The sequence below is a fragment of the Cervus elaphus genome, chromosome 23, assembly GCF_910594005.1.
Source record: "Cervus elaphus chromosome 23, mCerEla1.1, whole genome shotgun sequence".
Lineage (NCBI taxonomy): Eukaryota > Metazoa > Chordata > Mammalia > Artiodactyla > Cervidae > Cervus > Cervus elaphus.
This window is the reverse complement of record NC_057837.1, coordinates 53,016,479-53,034,408: the sequence shown is the minus strand read 5'-3', so window position 1 is coordinate 53,034,408 and position 17,930 is coordinate 53,016,479. Positions and strand designations below refer to the sequence as shown.

Genomic DNA, 17,930 nt, shown 5'->3' with positions numbered 1-17,930 from the left:
AAATCTGGCTGCAGTTGGTGGAGAGAGCTTGAGAAGAGCTAAAAAAAAAAAAGTGGGGGGGACAGCCCTCCACAATGCTAGATTTTATTGTCGCCTCCCTGGGTGTGACTGCAGGCCTCCGGGTGCAGCACAAGAATAACCCTGCCCCAGCCATGCTCCTGGCTCCGCACCCCGTGTCCTGCTCATGGTCCCTCGCCAGCTGCTGACTCACAGCCCCATGCAGTGGTATTGATGAGGATAATAATAACCACCACTGATTACATGCATCTATGGTCCAGGCCCAGTCCCAGGCTCCAGTCTCCGTGTCAGACCTGCCTCTAGCAGCTCTTTTAACAGATGAGGAAAGAGGCTCAGAGAGAGGATTTGCCGAGGAGCAAGTGAAATCCCTCCTTCCTTCATTTTTGTGTTCATTCAGAGTGTGTTTATCAAGGGCCCAGCGTGTGCCAGGCGGTGTCCTAGGCAGGGGGTCAGAAACACTTCCTTGTGGATCCTGTCTCCTGCTTGGGAAGAAATGTCAATCCAGAGAAAGTCAAGTATAATGTACCTTTGATAATGATGGGAACAAAAGCTAAAGTTTAATCAGCACGTGTGCTGTAGGCACTTATATCCAACCATTTCCTCATGACTGTCCCGGGGGGATGGGTGTCAGGAGTGGGTGATGGAGACCCACAAGGGCAGGTGCTGAGCTGGCTGGGTGGGGACTGTACTCTCACCCAGGCCTGCTGGCCCCAGCACCTGTACATACTTCAAGCTGCATTTCTAGCGTTGTCTCTGGTGTGGAATGTGGGCTCATTGGGAACGTTCCTAGATGGATGCTGTTGGCAGCTGCTAATGAGGCCTGAAATGTCTCAGGGTGCCCGCGTGTCTCCATGGGCCTCCTCCCTGTGTCTCCCACACACCTGGCCACCCACTTCACCCCAAGCCCCTGCCTTCTGCGGATTCTGGTTTCTTCCCTGCACCATGAGGGTTGGGCTGCCCTCAGGCTGCCACTCCTTCTCTGATCACCAGCCAGAACTGGGCATGGAAGTTAGAGCTGGGATCATGGGCAGGGGGACGAGAGGCCTGTCTTGAGGTCCAGGCTTGCCCGCAGTGAAGGCAGACAGGAGTCTGTGGCTGGACAGATTCACAAGGTCACTCTCCTGCTCAGCCAGAGGCGAGGTCCTGCTCAGGGCATCAGCTGCAGCCCAGTCTGATGTACAAAGCAAGGTGGCCTAGGTCAGGACAGGACAGGGTCACATCAGGTCAGTGGAGCAACCAGGCAGAGGCCATTTGGCCCATCTGCACCTCTGCCAGGTTGCCATCACTCTGTGTCTCTGTCTTATTCTCTCTTTTTTCTCCCTGCATCTCTGTCTCTCACTCTGTCTCCGTCTGCCCCTCCCTCTGTCTATCTCTGTGTGTATGTGTGTTTCTCCAGGGTCTTCATGATCTGTCCTTTCTCCCTACCCCCACCATGCTTAGAATCAGGGCCCCAGCTGCACCTTACTCTGAGCAGCCACAGCACCTCCTATAGCATCTTCACCCAGCCTGTCCATCTTCCTTCTGTGTCCCCCTCCCCCGACCTCCTCTACTGGGGCTCCCCGATCATGTACCCCAGTCCTCTTCAGTCTGGGGCTCAGGCCCCTCCTCACCGCTAACCTCCTGGACTCCTTCCACCTGTCCATTTCAGGAGCCCTTGAGGCCTGACCTGGATCCAGCCCCTGTGTGTCCCAGTGTCCAGCCTGGGCCGGGCCCACAGGAACATCAGTGAGGGCTGGTGGGAGTGAAGTTCATTTATTCACTGTGCCCAGCTTGGCGCTCTTTGGCTCCTGTGTGTCATCTCACTGTCTTTTCAGAACACACAGAAGGCTGTGGGTGTTCTACCCTTCTTGTGGATAAGGTAACTGAGACTGAAGCAGTGGATAAGGTCATGGGTGAATAAAAAGTGAGCCAGGTCTCAAACCAGTTCAGTTGGCTCCAGACACTAGACCCTTCTTTTTGACCCTGTTCTGGCCTAGGTATATTGTTTGTTCCTACCAGAGATCCATGGAGACAGGGCCATAGTAACTGACAGATGAGACCAAGGCCCAGAGGGCAGTAACTCACTCCACGCAGTGCCTGGCAGCATCCAGCACACTCGCTGGCCTCCCTGTAGGATCTTCATGGTTGCCTGAGTGATGGCCAGGGTCACTCAGCAGGACTGAGCCAGGACTCACACCCAAGTCCTTGTACCCAAGTACTTCACTAGTCCATGGCCTGCAGGGGACCCAACTGCCGAGTGTAGTCTCTCTGCCCAGGGCCTGCTTGCTGAGCCAGACCTGAAACAGGATAGAGCCTCTCACACACACCATGCTGCCACCCACTTCTGAGCCTTTGCCCAGGCTGTCCCTTCTCTCAGGGAGGCTTGTGCCCCTTTCTTTATTCCTGGTAAATTCAGACTTGAATTCAGAGCCCAGTTCAGACATGATTTCCATAGATGGCTCAGGTATTCAAACTTACTATTGGCCACATTTTTAGCCTCTGTGTGCTTCAGTTTCCTCCTTTGCAGTAGGGTCTCAAGTTACAGGTTCATTGTGAGGGTCACGTATGATACATGCGCAGTGGGCTGAGTTCAAGGTCAGCTCATGGTGTGCCCAGTCACTGGAAGCTGTCCTTGATAAACACTTGAGAAAACCTACAGGATCACATGAGGGTGAATAAATAACTACTTTGTGTCTTCCTCCAGGAGCGGCAGGTGAGGGGGAGCTGCAGGTGATTCAGCCTGAGAGGTCTGTGTCAGTTGCAGCAGGAGAGACGGCCACTCTGAACTGCACCGTGACCTCCCTGAGCCCCGTGGGGCCCATCAAGTGGTTCAGGGGAACTGGGCCAGGCCGGGAGTTCATCTACAGTCAAAAAGAAGCCCCCTTCCCCAGAGTGACAAATGTTTCAGATAACACAAAGAGAAACAACATGGACTTTTCCATCCGCATCAGTAACATCACTCCAGCAGACACTGGTGTCTACTACTGTGTGAAGTTCCGGAAAGGAGAACATGGTGATGTGGAGTTTAAGTCTGGACCAGGCACTCACCTCACTGTGAGTGGTGAGTATGGCCTGGGTCTCCTTTGTCCCCTAGTCTGTGATAACATGTCAACAGGAATGCCCTTCACTCTGTGAACCAAAAAAAAAAAAAAAAAAGCAGTCAGATGCAGCAATGTGTGCTTATATCATGATCTAGACATGATATGATTTCACTCCCTTCTACAGATAGAGAAGTTGAGGCCTGTGGGGGTCATGCTACTTGCTCAAGGAGCCACAGCTGATAAAGGTGGGAAAATTATAGAACCCCAGTCTGCCTGACTCCTCATCTGTTGTCTTTTCCATCCCATCCAGCTCTTTGGTTCCAGGGATGAGGGAACTGAAAGTCTGAGTGACTTTCCCTGTCACAGGTCAGATCCTACCACCTGCCTCTAGAGAGTACTGCCTTCAATGTGGCTGAGTATTCCATTTATTCAGCACTTACTGAGCACCTCCTGTGTGCCAGGCCCTGTTCTGGATGCTGTGGAGCAGCAGTGAGCAAAGCAGACACAAGCTCTTCTCCCGTGAAGCTTATGTCCTCCTCTCTCCCAAAGAGGAGAAATCCATCCAGGGCAGGGAGGGGAGATGTGTTTATATCTTCTTCAAACAGTACACACAGAGAAGAAATTTTTAGGGCAGAGGCTCAGTGTTTACTCATGGCTCTGCCTGGAGGAGATGCCCAGAGATTGGGTGTTTCCTGGGGAATCTGTTGAAAAAACCCTTCACTGAAGGCTCCCAGCAGAGCTAGGTCATCTCAGAAGATGTTCCCCATGTGGGTGACTTAGGGGCAGTCCCATTGAGGTAGCAAAGGTGCTTATTTAGGGTTTTCTGCCAGAGGCCCAGGATCCTCTTTCTAACTCCTGAATCCTGGACTGTCAGCATAGGAAGGACCTTTAGACACCATCCTCCAAACCCCCCAGTACACATGGGGGCCTGAGGCCAAGAGGTGACAGGGACCCAGACCCCAGTCACATGGTCAGTGAGGGGATCCTTCCAGAACCCCATCTGATTCTTGGCCAGTCCCCTTCCTCCACCAACAATGAGACTGGTTTCATGGAAGAGCCTGCTACAAGGAGGGAACAAAATAAAAACCCCTTAATTTGAACCATTGATCAGGCAACCTTTTCATAGGGTTCCCAAAGGTTCATAATGCCCCTTACATGCAGGCCCTGAGACCCAAGGTGATTTGGAACCTCTTCCTACTTTTGTTTTAACCATTAATCCCTCATTCCAAATAATCACCTGGAGCTGCCCAGTATTTCAACAGCTACAAAACACTTGGCATATAGAGACAGCATCTACCAGTCTTTTGTTAACAAATAAACAAGTTGTTCCCAAACTTAGGTCATTAAAACAGAACTATAGTGGATAACCTTGTCTATACATCACTCTACTCAGGTGGGAGATGCCCACTGTAAGTGGCTTTGCTAGTTCAGACAGTATGTGGATTTAAATTTGGGTGGAAATTGCCCCAAATTTCTCTCTTAGATGTGGTAACAATTGAATCTCCATACAACCCCTGGTCATAGGAGAGGAAGGTGACTTTTTCCTGATTTTACAAATATTACTTAATTTCCCAGACGGTGGGCTCCTTGCTCACCAATCACAGCTAGTAAGTAGCACGCCGCTCCCCCCCCCCCACTCAGATCTGCTGCCTCCCAGGAGGCTGCTCTGCCTTTTCCCCAGGCCACCTGCCCAGATGATTCCCTGGATGAGAACGAGGGAGGGGAGGGGAGCAGCCTGTTAGGGTGTTCCCGAGCTCCGTGCACAGTGATTGAGCCCTCTGCCTGGGCCCCCACCCCAGCTCTGCCCCGTCCTGGCTCTGCGACCTCTGATGAGTCCCTGCCTACCTTGGAGCTCAGTGTCCTTGTCCCCTGGTGACAGCCCCAGCCTCACAGAGCAGCTGCAGGGACTGAATGAGGATATATGTCAAGAACTTAGAGCAGAGCCGAGCACGTGGGACAGGTTCCACCAATGTGAGCTCTGATGTCCCAGAGCCAAAGGACCTTGAAAGAGTCACTTTCCCTCCAGGACTAAGTGTAATGGGTTGGGGTGGAACTAGGTGACTTTCAACCTCAACTGCTCATTGGAATCACCTGGGAGATGGTGACAAGATCCAAGGACCCTGTCTCCACCCTAGAAATTCTAGTTTAAGTGCGCAGATGTGGCCTGGGCAGCTGAGTGTCATAACTCCTGCAGAGGATGCTGGTGCCTAGCCAGGGCAGAGGAGCCCAGAGCTACGTGTTCTCTGAGGTCACAGAGGGAGAGCTGTGGTTTTTCCCTGAAAAAGGTAGGTTCCACTTGGTGCCCGGGTTGTAAGAACAGATCTTTTGGGTGTTAGTACTTCAGAATAGCCTGTGATGGTGACAGCTCTTAGGAGGCCCAAGAAAGTCAGCCTGAATGGGTTGACAGGGACACCTCCTCACTTCCAACAGGACTCACCTAGGCTGAGAGGGGCTTCCTGCCCACTCAGACCACCTTTTCAGACCTGAGGTTCATCACTAGGGAAACCTTCCCATCTTTAAACATGTGTGTGTGTAAACAGGTGCTGGAATCCCCAACAACACTCCATGCTCAGCTCAGAGCCCTCCTGCCTCGACAACCACAGTGACACTGACAACTCTGCCCTCCCTCCTTTCAAAATGCTTCCAGCTCTGAGAAGAGCTGATCTTTAGGAAAACACCTGTGATCCCTTGTGTGTTTTGAAAGCCAGTTTCCCCAACTTTTTTCCTGAGGGGGTGTTTTTGAAAAGAGGGAGAGGATCATAACTTGGTGGTTTTCTATTCCTTTATTCATTTGAGTCTTTCATGGCAATTGCAGGGAACAAGGTTTGAGACTTTTCTTGTTTTTTCCACAATACTTTATTTTGCCTTCTTACTGCCTAGAGAATAAATACCTAGGAATGACCTAGGTATGTCCTGGTATGACCTGGTCAGACCTAGAAATGATCAGATATGATGACAATCATGGTTATTATTATTTAAGCACCTACTATATGCCAGGCTCTCACCCTTACTCATCTTACCAGGTGGTGCTTTATCCACTTTGTCTAGTGTCACTGAGGCTTAAGAGTAAAGATCAGAGACGCTAAAATCAATCAGTCCCATGTGCAGTGAGATGAACTCTGGTACTTACTCTCTGGGTGTTCTTGGCCTCATACCATAATGCATCTTCCTGGGCCTCATCCTCTAAATGGGGCCACACTCAGCCCTCGTCTCAGAGTTGGTGGAGAGACTAAAGAGCTGAGGCTCCTAGAGGGATCAGCCCAGTGTCAGGCTCCCAAGAAACTCTTGACAAGTGGTAACTAATCACAGCATCTGCTCCCCTTACATTCAGGATGCTGACATTTTTATGACTTGACTTACTCAAGTAACACCCCTTTACCATGTCCTCAATGAGTTTTAGGAAGCAAGTTAAATATTTACAAGCATAGATATTTATATAGTTGCTATCTGCCAACTTTTACAGGAGGTGTTAGGTAGTAATCGACAATTTGGAGATGCCCCACAGGACCTTTCTAAAGGGAGAAACTGCCCTCACTTTTGACTTGCTGATTTGTATATATTTTCAGGATACAAAAAGTGCTTCTGCTGCTTCACAAGCCCATGTCTGTGTGTCTTCTGATTTAATAACAATTAAGAAATTAACCACCATTGGTTTCTCAGCACTCGGTGATCCTTGTTTCAACCCAAAACTGATCTAGGAGAAGAACCCAGATTCAGAAAAGTATCTGTTTGCTCCCTTTCTTTCAAATTTAAGGATTGGTACACATTAGTCTTACTGGAATATTTGTGGAAAGAGTGAAAACTGTGGAGTAAATTCCTAAGTACCTGAAGGGGCAGCTCTGGATATAAGTATAGTCTGGGTTAAAGAGAAATCTGTGTTTATTTAGTTTGGTGAAGCATATTGTGTTTTACTCATGGCAAAAAATGCTGCCACTGACTGTTTAACTCTCACTGGAGCCCCGGGAGGAATAATGCCTGCTGTCCCACTTCATAGATGAGGAGCTAGGAAGTACCACGGTCACACCTCTCGTTGGATGGTCAGCCTGGTTAAGCTTCCGCATGCTCCCACTGTGCCCTTGCTTCCCTTGCATTCACTTCTATAAATGCTTTCTCTGAACTTAAGTTTTCCAGGAGAGCCCAGCTAGGAATAGCAAATAGGAAGAATGTCTGAGACCAATCAGTACTTTTTGTTCCTGTGCCCAGACTGGTGGGAAGTCACCTTGCAGAGGAAAGAATGTGGACTTTGCACTCAGACCTGGAATTCCATACCCCTGACTCAGTCACCCCGGGGAACCCGTGTGTCTCCTTTCAGATGAGGATGATGACAGTGCCCTCCCAGAACTATTTGAAGAATTAAAATAATAGTATATGTGATAGTTCCTAACTATGTTACATATTTTTCATTAGTGATGATAATCACAATGGTTTTCAGTGTTTATAAATGTTCCTTTCGTAGCCAAGCCCTCTCCGCCCATGGTATCCGGCCCTACAGTGAGGGCTACACCTGAGCAGACAGTGAGCTTCACCTGCACATCCCACGGCTTCTCCCCCAGAAACATCTCCCTGAAATGGTTCAAAAATGGCAATGCGCTCTCAGCCTCCCAGACCAGCGTGGACCCACAGAAAGACAACGCTTCCTACAGCATCAATAGCACAACTAAAGTGCTGCTGGCCCCAGGGGACGTTCGCTCCCAGGTCATCTGCGAGGTGGCCCACGTCACCCTGCAGGGGGGCCCTCCTCTCCGTGGGACTGCCAACTTGTCCGAGACCATCCGAGGTAGATGCCCCTCACATCATCCCAAGCCCATACCTGCCCCCAAGGCCCCAACCTGCTCCTTCCCCCTGATTTTTGTTCTAGGCCTTGAATTGCCTGGAATCTACTTCCCGACAATCCTGCCCAGTCATCAGGCTTCTAGATGAGCTGGTCACTTATTACTGTTTTCATGGCAGCTGCCAGGTAGATGCCTGTCATGTGCCAAGCACTGTGCTAATGGTTTACCAATAGCTTCTTCAACTACTGGGCACCTACTGTAAGTCAGGCCCCTATGTGTTTAGTGATTTCATTTATTTTGCTGCAGTTATTATATTTCAACTGCATACTAGGGCTGTGCTTATAGATTGCACACATGGTTAGCCTGATAGGAGCTCAGCCTGAGCACCTGCTGTGTGCCCTGCACTGTGCTTAGTGTTTTCATTCATATCCAGAGACAGCCTCAGAGCTTGAGCACCTACTGCATGCCTGGCTCTGGGTGACTCCCTGGCTGTGCTGAGCTGTTATCCATCTCCTCCCCTATGACCTGTGTGTTCCATAAGGTCAGAACTTCTTCCTGTGCTGTTTCAGTTCCACCCACCCTGGAGATTACCGGATACCCCCCAGCGGGGAACCAGGTGAACGTCACCTGTCAGGTGAACAAGTTCTACCCCCAGCGCCTACAGCTGACCTGGTTGGAGAACGGAAACGTGTCCCGAACAGAACCGGCCTCAACCCTCGTAGAGAACAAGGATGGGACCTTTAACCATACAAGCTGGTTCCTGGTAAACTCCTCTGCCCACAGGGAGGCTGTGGTGCTCACCTGCCAGGTGGAGCATGACGGGCAGCCGGCGGTCTCCAAAAACCATACCCTGGAGGTCTCTGCTCCCCAGAAGGACCAGGACACAAGTCAAACCCCTGGTGAGGTCACCACTGCAACTGACCCAGCTGTTGTCTTTTTTTTTTTTTTTACTATTGAAGGTAGTAATTCATACTTTTTAAAGAACAATCTAGAAGCCAATAGATATAAAATAGAACTTTAAAGTGAGTTCCCACCTCCAAGAGTGACCACTGGCAAGAGTGTGGCATATTCCTTATAGATCTTTGGACATAAATATCCTTGAAAGGAAGAAAGCAGGGAAGGAGAGGGACTGTCTTGCTCGTGGTGTACTCTCTCGCTTTCTTCTACTAACAGTTTCTGTGTTCACCATTCCCTGCCCACCCACCTCCTCCACCTTGCTCTTTGTGACCTGAGCCTACTCTCCCTGGCTGCCACACTGGAATGGGGTCGGGGGCTTCAGGCCATCTATGACTTATCTCAATATGATCAGTGCTGCACTAACTGCCCTTGTACATATTCTGTTATATGCGCAGCTATTTCTATGGGACGATTCCCAGGGAATGTTGCTAGGCCCAAGTGCATGCCCATTTAACATGATGGTGATGCTGCCAGCCTCCTGGGAGAATGACAGGTGTCAGGGTGTCATTGTCTCAGCCCCTGTCCAACCAGTTGTCGGCATGTCTCCCTTTCTTCAGAATGACAGTACCTGGTTGGCATTTTGGTGCCACAGTGGAATGTTCTGTCACCTGTACACGTGTACATAGCAAACCCTTTGAATGGATTAGAATAGAGGCCATTTCATTCCTTCGTGCATCCTGAAAGGGACAGCTCTAAAGATGCCTTGGGGTCTGTCAAGTTGCCCTTTGATGCCACCATGAGCCCTGCCCTGGGAGACAGGATGTATGGATCCACTGGCTGTCCGTCTCACTGGGGAGCTTGAACAAGTTGGTGCCTGTCTCTGGGCGGCTCCACCTGCCCCAGGCAGTGGTGAAGGAGGTGACCCTGATGACCTCTCAGCTTTGATTCTCAGCTGCTGGGACCATGGCTGTCCCAGCATTGTGGCTTCAGGGCCGGGTAGGTAGTTGACACCCAAGAAACATTTCTAGAAAGGATGAAAGAGTGAGTGGTTGGTTGGTTAGTGAGGTGTTCCTCAGAGCTATCCAGTGAAGTAGAGATCACTGTTGGCCTCAGTAACATAAGAGGAAGCCAGTGGGTGAGGGGGTTTAAATGACCTGCTCAAGGTCGCACAACGAGGGCATTGATTTGAACCTACATTTCTGTGGCTCCGAGCCCTGCTCCTGACTGCACACTGTGTCCTCCTGTGGGATCCCCTCCTGTGTCTGGTGCCAGCCCCTGCACTGTCTCCATGGCAAGTGTCCTGGGCTCAGCCCCCCGGGGCCCAGGACCCAGGCCCCAGGCCCCAGGCATGGACCAGGGCACTGCCTCAGGGTCTGCATGTCCAATGGCAGGTCACTCTCCTCACAGCCTTTCCCCCTGTGGTGTGTGATGCCCCAGCTGCGATTAGGAGATCCAGGCAGACCTGTGTCCCCAGGTGGCCGCTCCGTGGCTCACTCAGGTGAGGAGGAACATATGTCTATTCCTCAGGAGGGCAGTTCCACCCGCAACCTGCAGCCGGGGTTCCTCCACGGCTGACAGCAATGTTTCCCTCCTGGCACCTCGCCACAGTTTTTGCGCTGCCTGTGGGTGACCCACAAGGGGAAGTGTGTGCAGATCCATGAACATGCCCACGGGGCCTAAACATCTGAGCCAGATGTTCTTAGTTAATGATGCCTGCCTCATGGTGAAAAGGGGCAGTGTCTTTTCCTTTTCTTTGTTGTAAGTTTTCGTACATGAAGCCTCTATTGTGTGTGGTCCTAGGCCCGAATGGCAACAGCTGGAACAGCATCTTCATCGTGGTGGGCGTGGTGTGTGCCTTGCTGGTGGCCCTGCTGATCGTAGCCCTCTACCTCCTCCGAATCAGACAGAAGAAAGGTGGGTGGGTTCCCTGGTTCCTCCCTGAGAGTTTACCCCTGGGCTGTCCTTCCCAGACGGGGAGAGGTCTCTGCTTTGTGCTATACGTAGTTTAAGTCATAACGATGTCCAATTACTCCCAGTAACAAGAAGTCCAGGGGTACCGTTGCCTTGGCTGTGCAGCCCCTTTACCGGGCTGAAATCTGGGTGGGCCCCCTACCCTGCAGCATCACTGCTCCAGGCCTCGCAGTCTCACAGAACCACTGCTGATGTGGGAATCGGGGAGATGCCGGGGTGGCAAAAGGGTCTCAAGGAGGAAACAGTACTTCGCAGGAGCCCCTGGCAGACTTCTGCTTTCCCCTTACCTGTCCAGATTACATGCCCAGCCCCTTGGCAGGAGGCTGGAACAGAGTGGGGAGAATACCACCACCTAACTCCCAGGCTGTTGGGAGAATTAAATGAGTAACTGTGGGTACAGCGTTAGCAAGATGCCCGGCACAACAGCAAGTTCTCAACGTTAGCTCCTATAATCAGTATTGTACATGAGACCGAGAACATGAACCACCTCCCTGGAAAGCTCCCCTCATAGTGGCAAGGTGTGTGGCCTTTGACTGCAGCAGGAGGGTGTAAGTTCAAATCCAGGACATTGTGCCCTGTTTGCACGCTCATTCGTGCAAGTGTGTGTGTGTGTGTAGTTGTTTCTGTTGCCAGGCCTCTTGACTTTGGAGTCAGACGAATCAGGGTTCCAGATCCTTGTTTTATGCTCTAAACAATCAGTTTGGCCTCCATAAGCCTCAGTTTCCTCACCTGTAAAATGGACGTGGCAGTGCCTGCCTCGGAGGATAGTTATGAAACAAATAAGCTCATGTGCAACAACAGCGCTGACACATTGTCAGACCTAAAAAAATGCATGTCCTCTTTCCCACTCTTGAAGACTATTTTAAGCCAGTGTTGCTGAAACCTTTTTGGCTACAAGTGATAGAAATACATTTCATGTCTCAACCCAATGCACACACACCCCATCTATAAAATTGGAACTCTGATATTTTCCTTTTTGTCATATTTCGTACTATATTCTCTTAAAAATGCTGTTTGTGACCCAGCACCACGTGCTGCAGCCGGCAGAGTGCCAAATGCCATCCTGAGCTGCATTTCTGCACCCAGACCTCCAGGCAGAGCTTGACAGACTTTCTGTGCCTCAGCCACACACCCCTCCTGTACCCCCTCTCCTCTGGTTCCCCAAGTTTCCCTCCCCGCTGGACAGCCTGGAGGACTCAGCCCTGAGACACTGCCTGAACCTCACACTCCCATCTGGGAGGGTTGGCATCTCTAGAATCTAGAAGAGGTTCTTCAGGTGATCTGCAGGGTGGTTTTCCTAACATTCCTGGAGCCACCACACAGGCAGGACTCCTCCTTGGATGAGGAAACAGGGTCTCTTGCCCATCTTGGGAGACAAGCCAGCCCTTGGATGGAGCACTCATAGTGTCTGCTCATAAAACCCCAGCCTCCTTTGGAGCTTTATCCCTGGGCACCATGGTAGGCTCTAGCACATAGGAGCTCATTTCCGGAGGCTCGGGCATCAGCCATCCAGTGTTCTGGAGAAGAAATGGGGGTTGGAGAGCTGCAGACGCTGGTGAAGGCCACCCAGCCCTGAATGGTGGGTCTGCTTGTGTGCAGAGTCCAGGTCTCAAACGTAGACTTTAGTGACAGTGACAGCTGGCCCTCAGTCAGCTCTTTTGATGTGTCAGGCATTGGAGTCACCACAGACCTCTAACTCCACTTTATAGACGAGGAAACTGGGGCACAGCAAAGTTATAGAACTTGATCAGGTCTCACAGCTGGTGAGTGCTTGTGCCAGGATTCACATGACACTCCAGGGACCATGTTTGAGACCACGTTGCCCTTTACCGCTGCCCTAATGAGACACCCCCTCTCCCTTGTCAATCCCCAGAGGTGTCTGCCATCCTCTACCTCATACTCACAGTGAAATATCCTAATTTCAGCTCTATCGCTTACCCGTTGTGTGACCTTAGGGAGTCGTCCAGTGTCCTTAGTGTGAAATGGAGATGATCAGTGTCCCATCATTGGACTCCCTGAGATGACTCATGTCCCAGCACTTGGCAGCCCATCAACCTCCATTCAAATGTTAGATGCTGAGCTGCTGCATCTAATGGGTACCACTCACCCAAAAATCCAATACCTGCCCAGACACCAAGCGTTCATCTGGCAGTGAGAATTCTTGCAGTGTGGCAGCCTCCAGCCTGCTAATAAGTGATACAGAGCACACTTGCCTGTGCATGTTGCTTTTTAATTACAATTTTACAGCAAAATCAGAGTCAAATGGTGGTGAACCCCAGTGGCTTCTCTGTGGGGTGCCCCACATCACAGGCTCAAAACTTCTGAGCCAGACAAACCCTTTCTTTCCTCCCATGGTCCTTTTTGCAAAGGTGGTGAGTGAAAATGAATGTCCAGCCCACCGGTGTGACTTAGAGCACTGAGATCTAACCTCAGAGAGGGAAAATGACCCACCCAGGGTCAAGCAGCATGTGAGTGTGTGACAGAAGTGGAATTTGCTTCCCTGGTGGCTCAGACGGTAAAAGCGTCTGCTTACAATGCGGGAGACCAGGATTCAATCCCTGGGTAGGGAAGATCCCCTGGAGAAGGAAATGGCAACCCACTCCAGGACTCTTGCCTGGAAAATCCCATGGACGGAGGAGCCTGGTGGACCGCAGTCCATGGGGTCGCGAAGAGTCGGACACGACTGAGCGACTTCACTTTCACTTCCCCCAATTAGCAGTTCTGCCAGAACCTGTTCTCCAGCAGTGAAGGGTCCTGATGGGCACCCAGGCTTGCTGTGGGGTTTCAGGTAATGGGTGTGATGGATGGAAGTGAGGCTCAGCCAGAGGTAGGGCAGCTGGTCCTCAAAGGCTGAAGGTTGCTTTGGTATCTGACCTCTGGCAATTCCCAGAAATGGGAAAGCTGGCAGGCCCAGCTCTTCCTGCTGGAAGATAATGGACCACCCACCCCACTGGGGTGGGCATGGGGTTTCCTGTGGTTTGGAGGATATGATTTCAACAATTCCTCCCAACATTCTGGGGGCAAGCCTCTGCACCCTCCAAAAAGGAATTAGAAAAGTGTGTTTCTAAGTTGAATAACTGGCTTTTTTTTTTTCTTTTCTCTTTCAGCCAAGGGCTCCACTTCTTCTACAAGGTAAGTACGTCACTGGGCTGGAGTGCTTTTGCAGTTATTTGGTTGTTTGCCCCCAAAACTGCCAAGCAGAATCCGCACCCACTGACCCTCACTCCTGTGCCAGTCAGCCTTCCTGTTGCTTTCCTTTGTAAGCTCCTCTCACCAGGTCTGTCTTTAACTACTGTCTCAAGTGAGGGCATTTCAGCACACAGAGGCACTGATTTCCTGCCTGCTGCCCACAAACAGTGAGACCCTTATCAAATCCTGTTTGGACTGTGGCAGAAACTCCTGCACATGCCATCCCCAAATCTAATTGTATACTGTGCTCTTTCCTTCGTTCATTAAGTTTTTATGGAGGGCTTTGACACAGGTAGCCTGGGCAATGCCAGGGTAGGTGGGTATGACAGATGCATCTGTGCCTCCTGAAACCTGTACCTTGGTCAGAGGCTAAACCGATGACATTATATCATGGAAGGTACATTAGTTGGTTGATTTAACATTTGCAGTGAGTTTTGCTGGGTCCCTACTGTATGCCAGCTCTGTTCTGAATGAACAAGACTCAGTCTGGACCTTCATGAAGCTCAGACGCCTGTGAGAGAAGCAGGCAGTAACTGTGGAGGTGAAACAGTTTGTAATGTCATGTCAGGTGGTGACAAATTAAACACAGCAAGGGGATGGAGAAGGGGGCAAGGGCAGGGTCTCCTCTGAAGAGGGAATATGAGCAAGGACCTGAAGCTGGGAAGCCGTGAGGGGGCATAGGCTGGGCGAGAGAGCAGGCAAGGTGAAGGCTCAAGGTGGGCAGTGCTGGGAGGATGGGGGAGGCCAGTAGTTGGGGCAGAAGAAGCTAGGGGACAGGAAGGGATGAGGTCAGAACATGCAGCCCACGTGTCTTAGCTGCATCCCACGCGTCTTAGCTGCAGCCCACGCAGCAGGTGGGTGACTAACCCAGATTCTGCTGCTTTGGGGAGGCCCCCCTCCACCAACATTCACCCCAGCAGAGTAAAGACCACACCCCATCACCTGTGACGTGAATGTGCCTGTGTGGAAACATGAACATCGACTCTGAGTACAATAAATACAAACTGTAAACCGCTTCATGTTCATTCAGAACAGGTTTTGCCATCAAATGGCTTTTGCAGATCTTTTGATTCTTTTAGCACTTTGTGGATTTCAGAATTGCAAAACAGAACTGAGGATCTGGAGTGGAAGCCAGTGTCTAGGGGCTATGGCTGTTAGGACTCCGGATTTGACTCCCAGTTGGATGAGGGGGCATAAGAGGGAGCTGATCTGACTTTGTTTTAAAGGTACCACTCTGACCACCATGCGAGAGCCAAGCTGTAGGAGGGAGGGTGGAGGCAGAGAGGCCAGTGAGGAGGCTGCCGCAGTGGTCCAAGCAGATGGCTGTGGCCTGGATGGGCTTAGAAATGGTCAGATTCTGGATATATTTTGGAATTAGAGCCAAGAGGACTTGCTGACAGGTTGTAGGGTCAGGGACAACCACACAGTTGGGGGGAAGGGAGTGCTGTCATGTGTTTGGGGGGGTCACAGGTGACAGGTATGGTGGGGGGCAATACCAGGCCTGTGGTTGCACACAGCAGGAGCACCTAACCCATCTGAGGGGCCCTGGGAAGTCCTGGGCCCTCCTGCCACACCAGGAGTCTGTGGTACCCTTGGGAGAAAGCCTTGCTTTCTGCTCTGACCTCCACAGGTGGCTTCCTGCTCGGAGCCCTGGCCAGCCTCCCAGCCTCCTGGTCCCTGAACAAACATAGCCACCATTCCAGCAAAACCGGGCTCCTCACACCCCCGGGGAAATGTGTTTCCTGTGTTGCCATGCCTTCACCTGCCACACTTCCCACACCAAGTGCACTCTTTCCCAAGAGCAAGGGAAAGAGTGGCCTTTGCCTGGAAGCCCTCAGTGACTCCCTGTGGCCCTCTGGACAGTCCAGATGCTCTCCTGAGGCCCTCAAGCCTCTTGCAGTGCAGCCCTGCTGAGCCGGATAGTTTCACTTCCTTCCATTCCCAGGGCTCAAATTCCATGGCTCAGCTTCCACCTCCTCCCTCACGCTGCATTCTCGTTCTCCTCACCCTTATGCTCCCCACCCCTGCTCCTGAATCACCCAGGGTCTGCACAACTTCAGGGCCCGGCAGTCACAGCAGGTTCTGAACAGCACCCCTTGGAGTGGGGCTAGCGTGGGTAACCCTCCTTTTTACTTGGTTACCTCTTGCTCTTCCTTCTGGGCTCAGCGAGGGCATTACCTCCTCCAGGGACAGAGGCTCCTCCTGGGAGCTCTCCTGGTGCCCCTGGATTGACAGCCCGGTGTATTCAAGCTGTCTCTGCACTTGTCCCTGTAGTGTGACCTACCCCTCTTCAAGGCAGGGTGGGTTACCTCCCTCATGTTCCTAGCTGATTGCTGCTGAACTTGGCACTGTGCCTGGAATGGAATAGGTGCTCAGTAAAGGTTTGTTGAATAAATAAACACTACCCCAAACCACTCTAGTAATCCCTGGTCTCTGACCTCATGAATCCCTAAAACTATCCCTGTCAGTGGCTTCACAGCCCCAAATATGGAAGGAGCTCTCTTTTTTGTTTCATTCTTACTGTTGTCACTATTTTTATATGTCTTATCTCCCCAATTATATAATACATTTCTGGAAGAAAAGGGCTGTGTCAATAATAATAATGACAACAGCATCAGCAGCTAACGTTTATTGAGCATTCACTGTGTTCTAAGCACAGATCTATGATTTTACCTATATTAGCCCATTGGTGATTTGATTATCACAAAAATCCTGTGGTTTACTATTATCCCAATTTAATTCAACAGAGGTTCTCAAACTTGAGTGTGTAGCAGAATCCCTGGGAGGGCTTATTAAAACGCAGATTACTGGCCCCTTCCCATGAGTTTCGGATGCAGAATTTATATTTATAACAAGTTCTCAGGTGGTGCTGACACTGCTGTTTCTAAGCCAGACTTTGAGAACCCCTGCTTTAGAAGCTTATTATTGTCCCTATATGTTGTTGAGGAAACTGAGGCTCATAGAAGTTTTGTGACCTTCCCAAGGACCCACAGCTAGCAAGTGTGGAACCATGAGTCAACCCGGGTTTCTCCGATGCTGAAGCTGAGGCTCTTCATCACTGATCTAGTGCTTCTTTCTGCCTGTTTTTCCTTCCCCAGAGAAGCCAACCGTTTTCTGCCTGTTTTTTTATTTTCTTTTAGTTTTTGAGCATGAGCCTACCCAGGGAGCCGTGAGATCACTTGCTCCCTTTGATCTCTCTAAACCAAAGCGCTAGCTAGTGAGCGGTACTGGTGCTTTTCCACGCAGCTGCCAGCTTCAGCTCGGCTGGCTGGGATCAGACACTTTCCAGAGAATGTTGGCGTGGGTAATAACCCAGCTTCCCGGGAGGGGGAGGGGCAGTGGCAAGAGTTGGGGGTGCCTCTGCTTTGAACTCAAAGGGCCCATCAGGTTGCAGGGCCAGTGGGAGGACTGGCTATTTCTAACTCCCTGGGTTAGGAATGTACAGGAGAACATTATAATCTTCCCCAGCTCAGATGAGAGGAAGATGTGGCTCTGCTCCCTTAATTGGGCACTGGGGTTCTTTCGGTTGGCCATTTGTTCACTTGTCAGACATTCACTGCGTTTATTCTTAGAATAGTTAAGGCTTCCCTGATTCTTTCATTTATTCATCTGGATTGAGCGCCAGGCCTTAAGCTGGGGGGATTGCAAAAAGGAACAAAAAAGACACTAGCCCTGGTCTGTGGCACTTTTGATCAGATGGGAGAGATGTTCAGTCATTCATTCAACAAACATCTCTAGTGTGCTGATGATGCACCAGCCCATTACTAGGTGTCGAGGCTCCGGTGGTAAACAACATGGACCTAGTCCCTGCTCGAATGGAGCTCATGGTCCATAGGGAGGCAAGTTACCATACTAGCTGGGAGGTTAATACGTGGTGTGCTACAGGTGCTGACTAACACACAGGCTCAAAGTAGAGGCGGGAGGGGGGGTGCAGTGGGTGGTCAGGGAAGGCCATCTAAGGCGGGGACATTTAGATGACAGCTGAGGCTCTAGCCTTGGGAACATCAGGGGCAAGAGTGGACCAGGCAGAGGGAATGGCCAGTGCCAAGACCCCAAGGCAGGA

General features: G+C 50.9%; 1 protein-coding gene across 8 annotated transcripts in view; it reads left to right on the top strand.

The window, feature by feature from the left end:
* Positions 1-17,930, top strand: part of SIRPA (signal regulatory protein alpha) — a 41,935-nt gene that overhangs the window by 16,628 nt on the left and 7,377 nt on the right. For 4 of the 8 annotated variants that reach the window (XM_043883011.1, XM_043883012.1, XM_043883008.1 and 1 more), the window contains exons 3-7: positions 2,702-3,058; positions 7,471-7,815; positions 8,380-8,709; positions 10,508-10,621; positions 13,786-13,810. In XM_043883011.1, the coding sequence (XP_043738946.1) occupies positions 2,702-3,058; positions 7,471-7,815; positions 8,380-8,709; positions 10,508-10,621; positions 13,786-13,810 (1,171 nt within the window). The remainder of the gene's footprint in view (positions 1-2,701; positions 3,059-7,470; positions 7,816-8,379; positions 8,710-10,507; positions 10,622-13,785; positions 13,811-17,930) is intronic. The other 4 variants (XM_043883014.1, XM_043883013.1, XM_043883016.1 and 1 more) reach the window with 2 other exon arrangements.